Source organism: Notothenia coriiceps, unplaced genomic scaffold (assembly GCF_000735185.1).
Source record: "Notothenia coriiceps isolate Sejong01 unplaced genomic scaffold, NC01 NC01_scaffold00007459, whole genome shotgun sequence".
NCBI lineage: Eukaryota > Metazoa > Chordata > Actinopteri > Perciformes > Nototheniidae > Notothenia > Notothenia coriiceps.
The window spans coordinates 41,769-54,564 of NW_011340160.1; the positions used below are offsets into that span (position 1 = coordinate 41,769).

A 12,796-nucleotide genomic window follows, 5' to 3' on the forward strand; every position below is an offset into this window, starting at 1 on the left:
CTACACTATAGTATTCAAATATAGCATGATAGGTCCATTAAAATATCAATGTATTCACCATCTGACGCGGTTGGCCTGCTCCTCCTTCACGTGTTGTTGAACCTTCTTCCTGAAGAGGGCTTCCTTCATCTGCCTGTTGTGCAGACCAGCCATGCTGCCACACGATATGGCTGAAGTGAAGGGACAACCAGTCAAATAAGAGACACATACTTTGTTATATGTGTATTTTCTGTCATGCAATTGACCTGCTTCACCATACTGTGCAAAGGCAGAATATTAGAGGACCATAATACAGCTTTTCTGAGAGGAAATGTCTAACAGATTACAATCATCGGGTTTCATGCACCTTCCTTCAGGTCTTTAGAGCTGAGTTTATCAGTGTCTTTGATCAGCATCTTTGCCACGCCTGCAGGAGTGCAGACATCTACCGGAGGCTTCAGTCCAGCCTGAACACTCGCTTGGTCTCTCAGTGTCTAACAAACAGCATGAAATGAAAGGTAACATGCCACAGCCAGAAAGGATCAGCAGTACACAAAAGTAAGAGAGAATGGTTTGTTTCGCTCTGATGAATGATTCATTATTAGATAGGACAAAGGAGGAACCAAAACTAAACATCTTCCCAGTCTGATATTGGGGATTCTGTCTCCTTATCTAAACTAAATTAATAGAGTTAGTCACATAACTAAACACATCTCACATTGTGCTTACATTTTTCATATAAAATGAATGAATTAACCCCTTAATGTCCTTCCACATTCAAACAAAGTGAATAGTTAAACACACACACTACCTTTGATTTGTCAGCCTCCTTAGTCGACCTGAGTTTGGTTTTACTTTGACGGGGCACTTGAGTGACAGGTGAAGGTCCTGTGTATCGAACTGCATCCCCATGACCCGCCTTCTTTCCCAACTCACTATCATGCAGAGAAAAGAGAACGCAAAAGGACGCCAAATGAAGTAACATTTGAATTATGTTGGAATTGCACACATTAGTAAGGGGCGAGAACAGATTCATGAATAGAGAACACGGATTTGAATGCAAGCGGCATGTTTGCTGCTAATTTGAGGTTGCTCGTAGGAACATCTGAATGAACAAATAGTGGAAGGAGGAAATCTAAAGAGTGGAGAGGTGGTGGCGGCGGCACGGTAATTGGTTCATTTTTGTTTAGAAGTCCAGGATCTGTTCTCGTAGCAGAGAGAACGGCTCTAAATTGGGTGTTCATACGATGATATATGGGCAGTGCGGGACGGCAGGGAGGCTGAGCAACGAGGTCAGAAGCCAGATGATTCATTTTCATTATATTTAAATTTCTCCAGCTGTCATTTTTTGTGGTGGCGGATATTAATTAGAAAGACACACTCAGCAGTATCTATGACCGGTGTTCAATGGCTGATTTGACACTTCTCTGAAACAGTGTCAACAAAGCTTCACATTTAACACGTCACAAAGATTTACTACATTTATTTAAGCGTTTATTGCAGGACATAAGATTGATTAGGTTGATGCAGCATAGTGATTTGAGGGATTAAAATCATCATGTGTTTAACGTACACAAGATAAGCCGGGCAGCAACACTAAGCAGCGAGCGTTTGGTTCTAGCTGGAAAAACACTGGCTCTTGCAATTATTATTTTAATCTTTAAATTGCAAATATCTTTTATTAGTTCCACGGCGGAGAACAACAAACAGAGGGAGAATGTTTTATACGCTAAACATTCATCGGGAGGCATATCCATCTCGATATCACTGCAGCAGCTACCAAGCTATTTTCATGAATTATTAACTTTCGGCCGAGATAACACCAAGACAGTGCGCTGGATGGAGCCGCCGCTGTGTGATGGATGGCACCATCTTTCTCATGGGAACACAGTTAAACATTAGGTTCTACACTGGCTGGAAAAAAACAACTAATGGGAAGTTGTAATCAGCACACAAGCCCATTTTCTCTGACTCTAAATGGACCAGCTAGTTTAGTAATTACTTGCACGAACGACCTGAAAGCTGTGGTCATTACTGGAAAGCGTGAGGAGAACGAAAAGGCTCCATCTAATCATTTTTATACTATCAGTCAGGATTTGTGATGCTCATCCAGACTAAATGAAGCTCCATGGGGAAGAACAGAGGACATGACATATTTCTATACTGTTATATAGAACAAATAAGTGGTGTTGCTGAAGTTCTGTCAAACAGGTTTGTCTGATTGTACTTGAAGATAAAACCCAGGAGAGGGGTGTGAACTCAACAGTTGGAGTATGACTCAACAGTTGGAGTATGAAATGTCACAGTCACATATGATAGCTAACATGAAACACATTACCACCCCTTAAACACATACATTCTGCTGGATCCTGTTCAGCTGATGTAAATATCCGTGTGTGCCTTTAAAGGGAAAGTTCACCAAAAAATTCAAAGATGCATTTTTGATCCTCTTACCTCTTAACTGTATCACTGCACGGTATGTTACGTCGTAGGGAAGGCAGTCATATCTACAGCTAATGAGTACAACACTCTGCAACTCCGAAAACATATCTAGATTTATAAATAACTCCACATCTAAGAATACCTATTTTTGTAATTAAGGAGATACTGTCCCATCAATGTAGTGCGGTGGGGAAACCATGAAGAACACCTCAAATCGGTTTTGTGTACCATTTATTCGTTGTATAGTGTTAAGCAATTTGACAAATGAAGACCTACGGCTGCTTTTACCTGAGGGCCAAGTGAGGGGTGCAGCTCCCACTGATGGTGCAGAGGAAGGGTCTGCTGTTGAACTGAGAGATGATCAGCTGGAAGGTGAGCTGACACGTCTCGTATTGGAAAGGACTGAAGGTCACCATGATATTCTCTTCTCCATTGGCTGGTATCACACCTGGAGGAGCAAAGGAAACACAATAGGGATTAGCCAGGGGTGCTCGTGACACTCACTTTCATAACACATGAACACAACCTGTTGCCATTCAGAGTGTGCTGGATAGCAGATAGTTAGCTAAACATAATGGGTTCACGCTTTGTACTGCATGTACTTAGGCTGTAAGTGATGTATCATGGTTATGGTTTATTGTGTGTAGAGGGGAGAGAGGACAAAAAAAGGACTTCCAAAATAAGAAACTCATTTGTATCCCTTATTCTCATTCCAGGTTTGTACTTAGGTAAACCTCCAGCTGTATTTCAAATCCTAAGTGCTGCTTTCCGCCGTGTGTTATGATGCTTCCCAGACCTTCAATACTGCTTCGTGTCGTTGTGTGGAAACTACAAGCATCCTTCAAACTCTGTGGCGACTTGTTTAATACACAACCAGTCCAAGGTCTGAGAGAACACAGCACACCTGCTTTACAATGGCTGGTGTGCTGTGTGCTACATGAGAACCACAGATCCACATTCCCTGCTAGATAAAGGGGAAACATGCAGAAAGCCATATTATTTGCCTTAAAAGACAAAAAAAAGGGTGTAAATTATTCTTTAAAAGGTTTTCGTATGAATTGTAATGATAGAAAAATAGCTTCATAGATTCATTTTTTTATATAGTCTTGAAATCTGCAAATATGTATATCACTTTTATACCAAGGCTAACTTTCAGTCATCTGTATACGCTTAACACAGTGAGGGAACATCTGCCATAGAAGGTATATAGATTTGATAAGTCCCTACCTGTGAGGGGCTGGATGGAGAAGGCCTCGTGGGGCTGGATAACTTGCACCTGGAACTCAAAGTCGATGGGGCAGCTGCATCTCAGAGGAATAGCCTGGCAAACACTAGAGACAGGTGGGGAACAAAAGAGACGAGGATATTTTTGTTATGATCTGACACCAAAGGGTGAATGGAAGCATGGGCAGCTGTATGGAAGAATAGGAAGAGACAGGCCAGCCCGGGGGCAGATGGGAGGTCAGGAAACAGTCCGATGAAGATCCTAACACACAAACTGTACGGCGTACGCACACACCTGGTTCCAAGTGGCACGGCTGACAGGTCGATGTGAGGAGGGATGCGCAGGTCATCGATGACAGGGTAAGCATGAACTGGAATTAACAGGTTCTCCTCCCCCTTAGAACGGGTGTGGGTTGGTTGAATGCACAAGAAAGAGAAAACAGGAGAGAGTATAGAGATAAGACCGATAAGAGAGGCCTCAAAGTAAACATGGGGATGTTTCACCAAATAAAACAACTAGAGCTGAAACAATTAGTTGATTGACAGGAGAAAATGTTCTAAATTAGTATTTTTTGATGCAAAAATTACAGTTATGGAGATTTTTGAGATGCTATTTTATGCACAATTATATTCAAATGAATAACTTTGCATTTTTGGCTGACAAAACAAGACAATTTGGAAACATGATCTTGGAAATGTTCCCCAATTTTCGATCTACAAATAGATTATTATGAATTAGTTGTTTGACGTTTGCTTTGAAGTTATTGTTAATGTCCCTGCAAAGTTATTTGAGGATCGCTGTGATGTACAGCTTTCACTTAATGCCTCAAGTGTAAAGATGAAAGCGTCCTCAGGGGTGCACAAACAGCTGGATCCTCACCTTGCAGTGAACCCGAATGCAGTCATAGAAGTAGCGCCACTCGTCGGGACACAGCCTGACCCTCAGTGTGTAGGCGAGGCCCGGGATGAGTCGATACTTGAAGGAAAACAGATGGAATGGGTTGAATCATCAGAAACAACACTGATTTGCACTAATGGATGAGTGGAGTCATTCAGGTCAGCCATTTGTAATGAAAAAAACATACCTTTTTGGTGTAAGTTGTTTGGAAGTGCTTGGTTTGAGTGGGTATGACATGAATATTCATAACTTCAGATGAGATGTTGATTAGTTTCTGAGGGAGGAGAGAAAATAATTATTCATTCCCATCCAATCATGTGCACTTGAGAAAAACTATTTCCATTTTCTTGGAAACATTCTACAGGGCTTCGTCACGAATATATGAGGTACAATCAGTGCCCATTCAATTTAATTTGGTCTAGCTTCAGCAGCTATTCAATTGAATAGTTGCTGAAGCTAGACCAAATTAAATCATCCAAACGTTATACTTGTTGATGCATGGGACAGAGAAGGGGTGACATGAAACACATTTGTAGGGGGCAAAACAAGTTATGTAGACAGATAGAATAAATGCCGGAAAAACATTTAGCTAAAACACGACCTAAAGAGACGTCTTATCATAACACCAATATCTACGTCCTGCTATATGTCCTGTATGCATTCAGCTACAAAGAGTACGAAGGCTTGGAAAAACCATAACACCATTCATCAGCACACAAGTTGCACCAAACTGCACAGACTTCCACTTCTCCCTGACCCAGGCTATTGTCCACACACACATCAGTCACCAAGTGCTTCAAACATGATGATGCATATAACTTCAGAAATACGTCCTAATTATTGCACTGGTACATCTTGATCTCTAGGATGCTCTCTGAGTGTCTCTTTAGGGCCGGTTGAGAACCCGCGGTACTCTTGAGTGTTGGTTTCTAAGCTGACAGGAGTACTGTAAGAAGAATGTGATTACAGTCTTTCTGTGTCAAGTTAATATCATAACCAGCTCTGTAAATGCACCCAACACTGCCCCTAAAGGAGCAGCTGCTTTTGAAAGAAAACAACTCAACTATTCACAAACACACATATATATATATATATATATATATATATACACATACATTTAAATCACTTACAATCTGTAAATGAGCTGTTCAATGTAGCCTGTGAATGGGAGTGTGTATTTTCCTCACCAGGATCTTTACGTAATCCTTCCCCAGCTCAAACCCACTGAAGTGAAGCTCTGCGGGCTCTGCTTGGATCAGGCTGTTGCTTTTCAGTTTGGCATAGATTTCTATAAGAGGGAACAAGTAATTAGTGAAATGTAATATCCTTTTTAGCAACAGGAAATGGCTTGAATGCAGGCTTTTTATACGTACTTGATTCCAGAAGATGGTTGGGAGTATTTGCTTTGCTCCTGCTCTCCTCCACCAGCTGGCTCAGAGGCACAGGGGTCCCCCTCCTGAGGGGCTCCGGCAGTTTCTGTGGGCCAGAGAGGACCACCTCCATCCTGCAAGAGGTCAGGCCTGGCTCTTCATGAGAGAAATGACAGAAGGCTGGAGGACAGACAAGGAGACAGCAGATTGTTGGGCAATATTATGTTGGTAAAGCTATGAATAAATAATCTGAATACAAGAGGAAAGACATGGAAGGACAGCGGGTCATTATGTGTGTTAATGACAGAATTGAATATACTTTCTGACATTAAGATGCAAAAAGCATGCACGAGGGGCATCACATCCCGTCCTACTGTATACAGTAGTCTATTAACACCCCTTTATTTTGAATCATGATACTTTGTTGGAGCCTTATGCTAAATGCATCTATTTTTTTTCCAAAAAGGTAAATACTGACAATTTGTCTCCCCCTCTCATACACAAACACTTTTATTTTTACTTCAAAATCGCTGATGAGTGTTATGATTTGACCGGCCACTCATTGGATAAACATGTGTTTTGGTTGGTGAGTGAAGAAAAGCCACTTCTTTCACTAGAATTAGATGGAGCTAATTACTGACCGTGCTTGGAAAACTTCAATGCAGCCGATATATGTATTTGTAAGCCTTAATTCCCAGCTATGTGCATGCTCGATACAGTGAGCTGTGCACCAGGTGAGCGCCTCCTCCAATCAGCTGAATTCATCACAGGTGCACCAATCAAGGTGACGATACATCTCAAAGATAATTAAAGAAATTGGCGACACCTGAGTTACATTTCTCTTGAGTGTAGATTGATGAAATAAGTATAACATATAAAAGCATAGCGCTGCAAAGTATTAAATGTCAAAGGTTAAGTGGTCATAAACGTCATAAACGCACGGTATTTGCATCACTTATAAGTCCTAAACAACAGTAAATTATATTTTTGTACCGCTAAGTATTTTTCAGTTATCAATTCAAACTTTTTAATATAGCACTTTTGATACACAAAGATAACTCAAAGTGCTTCACAAACAAACCACATGAACAAAACTCCTTGTGAAAAGATAAATAAAAAAATACAATGATTAGCGTTAGCTTACCTGTGGTCACCTGTTAGCTTAATTTAACCACTCAAACTCATGCTAGCGTTAATTTCAAAGCTTCATAGCAAGACTTGTCGCTGTCACAATGTCACTTCAGAACTTACTTACGTTTTAGGCGAGAGTTTGCATGAAGTTCTTGAGTTTAAAACCAATATATTCCGTCTATTTTCACAAAACAAACTTTTTTGCAGGAAACCAACCTCCTACCTCAAACACTGATGTTGCCATAGAGACCCTCGTGTTCTGAAGGGGGCGGGACTAACGGCCTCTGGGCGAAGCCGATTTGCCCCAAAGGAAGTCAATCACAAAAAATAAGACCGAATAACGGAAACTTTGCATTCAACATAAAAGCATAGACGGGTAATATGTATATTGTTTCATTATTTGTTTGGATGTATACAGTGGAAATATATTCTGTTGATCCACATTTTAATTAAGTTACGCCCTGTTACTATATTTTAACGTTTTTACACATTATGAAAGTATAAACGTAACGTGCCCATGAATTAAAACTTTATTTTGAAAGTCATAACTTCCAGTTGACTTTTCATTACAGCTACCTTGATGGTCGAGTATCACATTGTCCTGAGGAGAACTGTGCATAATTATCGACACTGAGTAGACCTATGTTTGATTTTCACATATCATATATCTGCTGCCAGCAGGATGCTTGCCTTTCATTCTAATCAGATATGAGGCTTGATGTTTGGATGTAGGTCCCTATCTTGATTGAAAAAAGGAACCTGCCAGAGAGAATGACAAAAGTTGGACTTTTTGGAGTGCTACTGTTACCCCAGGTGAGAACATAAAAGTGTGTTTGAATCTATATATGTTAAGATTAAGTGAACTATTATACCTTTATTTGTAGGCGTCATCCTGGTGTCTTCCTCATGTTAATCTAATGAAAGAGGAGGAAAAGTGCCTGACAGATCTGCTGCTTTTTACACAACAAACAGGTGAGTTACATTCGTTTTACGCATGTTACACTTGTATCTCATGAAACACATTTTAATTAAGTAGGCTGTTTTCCATTGCAATAAGGTTGATCTCTGGAATAAATAAAATCTCTCAATAAAGAACTTTTTAATTTACAGAAATGTGAAGCAATGTTTCGGTGACACCCAGTGGTCACAATACAAAAGGCGACATCTCATCCTTACATTAGGCAGAATTTATTGTACACTAAATGATCCAGATGCATCCAGAATTTGAGGTTTTGCAGTGTTTCAACCTATGGTTTCAACCCTGCAAAAAAACACATCACATACCAATATATTCCGTCTATATGGATTCATTCTTATTATTGACTTTTTTGTATTGAATTGCAGCAAATAAATTGTCATTTCTGTTCCAACTATGAAGAAAACAATATCAGTGTACACTGTAAGGGAATGTGGGATGAGCTGAACTGCTGGCCTCCTGCTTCTCTCGGAGAAACCGTCTCTCAGCCGTGTCCAGAGTTTTTCAGCTCGGAGGGTGAGACACACGCACACACGCACACACACACACACACGCTGTCAGAGAGCACAGTAATAAACGAGCACTTGGTGTGGCATGATGACACGTTGTACAGAAGCTTATGTTCTTCTGTGCCGAGGTAAAGCAGGCTTTGTAGCAGGAGCTGAGATATTCACATATCATTATTTAAAACAACACATACAGTATGAATGATTGAGTGGAGGAGAAGCTAAAATAAGCAAGTCCTCAAAACAGGAATAGGGGAGTCTCTTTCAATATAAAAGCATAATTCCTCCAAAAATGGAGGACAGCGTCTTCTAAATGTATTCACTTTTCATAATCTGGCACTTGTATGATAGTATACTTTAGTGTTTTGACTATCTTGTCACAATAGGGAAGGGATGAGTCAGACAAACTGAACTTTGAAGTTGACTAACACAGGCTATTTTTGAGCAGAAAAAAGCAGGTTTACACATATTTTTTGGAAGAAAAATCAACTGTTTAAACATTATATTCCAAGAAAAATCTATATGGTTCCTCTTTAAGATTTTAAACCGTGTTTTCAGGGGCTTTAAAGACAGGCCATGGTTTCAAAAAAGCCTTTGTTATTGTGAAAACAAGCCACTAATGAAAACTACTGCAACAGACATGGATTTAAGACGACTGCGGCTTGAATTAATCTGCAAATTGCCTATTTATGAGTGTGAGATATTGCTGTTTGAACCACCCAGGCTTCCTTCCTTTTTGCCCAATTATGGACGATTCACTTTAAGTCACTTCCAAGAACACAAGAAGTTCAATCAATGCGTCAAATTGCTTTAAAATCTAGGGTGATGAGGTACAGACTCCTCACATGTTTACAGAGATAACTGAATGTTGTAAAAAAGGCAATTATGTCCAGATGAAATGATTGTACGTGAGTGTTTCTTTGAGCTTCCTGCTATCGATTCCCTGCTTCTTTGTTTGATCTCTTGTTTCTGTACATTGTGTTTCCATGTCTTCCTACCTCAGTGTGTAGAGCACTTTCCCATTGTTCCAGATTCGGAGCAGCTGATTGGGCGTTGTGATCCAGTGCGAGACACACACACACACACACACACACGTTTAAACAGACACCCATTATCTATCCCACATCGGTGAACTGGTTAATTATTTACCAAAAAGCTGATCCGTTTTCATAAAGAACTCACATTTTCCCTCTCAACGTCTCTATGTACACAAGGATTTTATGGCTGCTGACTGTTTGGTTAGAGACACACTAGAGTGCTAAGTATGTGTTAAAAGATGATGATGATAGATTTCATGATAATGTATCTGACGTTTATGAAGAGGGACTGTGTAAAGCTTTTCACTTTCCAGTAAATCCAAGTTTGCACGAAAACAATCTGTACTCTCCCAGGATACATTCTTCTTCTGTCAGGCACATATTCCCTTTCAGACAACAGTAATGATTAATATGTGTATGCTCTGTTGCAGCTAAAGTGCATCGTAACTGCACGGCCATTGGCTGGACGGACCCTCTGGTCCCACATGAAGACGCATGCGGCTACACCTTCAATGAGACTCTCCACTTCCTTGGAGAGGTTGGTGGAAACTAATATTTACAGTGTGTTTTATTTAATATAGTTATGAAGCAAATAGGCCACTACCTGTACATTTGAACTGGCTCAGAGTAAGAGGGTTTCAGTTTCATCTGTGTTAGAAACAGATCTGCTATACCTGAAAATGTATTGAAAGGTGAAGACCCCTGTTTACCAAAATGATATGCTCAAACTCTTGAAATAAACGATATTAATTTAACACCTGATGCCCTCGAGAACTCTCTCTTTGAACATTAGACTGCCCACATTTAAAAGGTACATTTCTGTATAAGAAAGACATGACAAAGTGATGTTTTCTCCTTGTTCAGTCCTCAGACTCCCATCTGTATTTCTCCTACGTGAAGACCATGTACACGGTGGGATACGCCCTCTCCCTCATCTCCCTCTCCATCGCCGTCACCATCTTCTGTCTGCTCAGGTGAGAAACACCTGAATATCTTTATCCTTTCTTCAACCGGAAAAGTGTTATCCTGAAACTGTGAGTGTTACCGTTCCTTCAGAAAGCTGCACTGCACCAGGAACCACATTCACATCCAGCTGTTTGTCTCCTTCATCCTGAGAGCCATCTTCATCTTCATCAGAGACTCCCTGCTGTTTCACAACGAGGAGCTCTACCACTGTGACGCCTACCCGGTACGATGCGGCCCCTTTAATCTCCTACATCTGGGGTGTCCAAACTGTTTTCACCGAGGGCCACATACAGAAAAATATACGAAGGGCTGGGCCACTCACTAGAGATATATTGCCTCATAAGTTATGTTATAATTTAGCAAAATTAATCAAATGAAGGTAAATGATGCTTAATACTTGAACATGCTTTCACAGCTCTCTATAGGCTTTCATTTATTTTGTTAGCAGCTCATTCCTTAACACAGAAGCCTCAGATTGCTTATAATTAGGCGAAATATGAAGGGTTTATTTCAAGCGTGTTACACAAAGAAGTTATTGGGCTTTTTTCTTATCAACTTAGATTTGATCGAAAATGTTTTCAACTCTAATTGACTGGATTTGTTTGAAAAGTGGGTTTCTTAACACATGAATACTGTGTGATATCTGCTTTCATCTATATTGAAGAAGTACAAGACAAGCACAAGTTTCATGTGTGGGCCATACTCCATTATACTTTTTGAATTTGCTGAGGGCCGATTCAAAATGGCCTCCGCATTTGGACACCCCTGTCCTACATTATACATCCTGTGCGGCAGGTGGTGTGTAAGGTGGTGCTGATGTTTTCCAACTACTCCATCCTGGCCAACTACAGCTGGCTTCTGGCGGAGGGTCACTTCCTGTTCACTCTGGTGAGCCGCTCCTTCTTCTCCCTGAAGAAACACCTGGCCTGGTACATCGTCCTGAGCTGGGGTAGGTCACATGATCACATCAACCAACTCAATATAGCTGTATTCACATTGACTATTTATTCATTTTTATTATTATTGCAACCAGTCATGCCAACATTAATTACACTGTAATCTGAGTTTTTCCATTTTAACTGTATTGTAATATTATATTTTAACTGTACTAGGTATTATTTGATTGACCTGTACTTAAATCATGTCTATGTGGTAGATATTATGCATTATTTGTTGATTGTTATGTACCTACTTTAGCTATAATCTGTCATAATTCATCCCTTCTCATGGTTCAGGTTTACCTCTGATTGTTATCATCTCCTGGGGATGTGCCAAGTTCTTTTATGAAGACGAAGGGTACGTGGGGTTAAAATCTGAATCACTCATTCATTTGTTTTGTCCTTATCAGATGCTATGATTGTATTTCTTATTTTATCGCCACAGCTGTTGGGAAACCAGGAGGCATGAGTGGATTTGGTGGATACTTCGAGTGCCAGTTCTTCTGACTATATCTGTAAAAACCTCTCTTTTACTTGCATTTCATTCTCTGTTAAAACGTCTTTCAAACTAGTAGTAATATAATAGTAGTTCCAGGTTTTGGGGAGTACACTTTTTCGCCAAATATTAGATGAGAATTGCTTCATTTTCAGAATATAAACATGTATGAGTGGGATGAACATGACATGTAAAGTTGAGGACAGCAGTTGTTGACATAGGAAAAAACAGTGTATTTGAGGAATGGTATTTTGACTAAGATTACAGAATAAAGATTGTGCCTATTTGCAAAGAAAGCAAAACAATTATTTCTTAAAAATGCCAAAGTATTCCACACATATGATAACAATCGTCTTTTAATAATTCCAGATGAACCTCGTCTTTTTCTTGGGCATTTTGAGGATCCTGGTGAACAAGCTCAGGATGCCAGATGCACAGAGGAATGAATTCAGCCAGTATAAGTGAGTACTAGAAAGACAAGGTGAATTTAACTATGTGCATTTCAAAATAAAAAGAGGAATAGTTTGGGCGAAAACTAAAAGGTACCATGGGGTCAGATTATAATTTTCCAAAGGGGGGTTTGTTTAGCATGAAACATGAAATAACTAAAGTAGAAAGAAAGTGAGGTCATAGAAAACTATTTCTGCTAAAAAGTTAGCAATGAGACCTAAACATTTCAGATGTGTGTATCTCACACTGCACTGTAACTTTAATTCATGTATCTTTGCTTTTAAATGAGTGTTTTTAAATGTCATTTCATAATATGTTTCTTAATGTCTTTTTGTAAAGCACTTTGAATTGCCTTAGCCGCGTTCACACCGGAGTACTTTTCC

The 12,796-nt window shown here is 39.9% G+C and overlaps 2 protein-coding genes across 2 annotated transcripts in view; one reads left to right on the forward strand and one right to left on the reverse strand.

The window, feature by feature from the left end:
• LOC104944076 (cilia- and flagella-associated protein 221-like) overlaps nt 1–7,268 on the reverse strand; it is an 8,121-nt gene extending 853 nt beyond the window's left edge. Inside the window, exons 1-11 of the mRNA XM_010769554.1 lie at nt 7,169–7,268; nt 5,917–6,093; nt 5,731–5,831; nt 4,731–4,817; nt 4,526–4,621; nt 3,941–4,041; nt 3,649–3,752; nt 2,710–2,869; nt 791–914; nt 347–473; nt 59–170 (exon numbers count right to left, since the gene is read on the reverse strand). Coding sequence (XP_010767856.1) covers nt 59–170; nt 347–473; nt 791–914; nt 2,710–2,869; nt 3,649–3,752; nt 3,941–4,041; nt 4,526–4,621; nt 4,731–4,817; nt 5,731–5,831; nt 5,917–6,046 — 1,142 coding nt within the window. The 5' untranslated portion in view covers nt 6,047–6,093; nt 7,169–7,268. The remainder of the gene's footprint in view (nt 1–58; nt 171–346; nt 474–790; nt 915–2,709; nt 2,870–3,648; nt 3,753–3,940; nt 4,042–4,525; nt 4,622–4,730; nt 4,818–5,730; nt 5,832–5,916; nt 6,094–7,168) is intronic.
• Nucleotides 7,269–8,451: 1,183 nt separating this feature from the next.
• On the forward strand, nt 8,452–12,428 carry sctr (secretin receptor). The gene is made up of 8 exons (XM_010769555.1): nt 8,452–8,536; nt 9,995–10,101; nt 10,428–10,537; nt 10,620–10,752; nt 11,325–11,478; nt 11,765–11,825; nt 11,913–11,982; nt 12,333–12,428. Exons 1-8 carry the CDS (start codon nt 8,452–8,454, stop codon nt 12,426–12,428), a joined length of 816 nt encoding a protein of 271 aa, XP_010767857.1.
• The last annotated feature ends 368 nt before the right edge of the window (nt 12,429–12,796 follow it).

Bases quoted from the DNA above. Each gene is read 5' to 3' on its own strand.
- sctr (XM_010769555.1), top strand. From the start codon at position 8,452: ATGTGGGATGAGCTGAACTGCTGGCCTCCTGCTTCTCTCGGAGAAACC. The intron at 10,102-10,427 runs GTTGGTGGAAAC...CTCCTTGTTCAG, and splicing joins CTCTCCACTTCCTTGGAGAG to TCCTCAGACTCCCATCTGTA. The intron at 10,538-10,619 runs GTGAGAAACACC...CCGTTCCTTCAG, and splicing joins ACCATCTTCTGTCTGCTCAG to AAAGCTGCACTGCACCAGGA.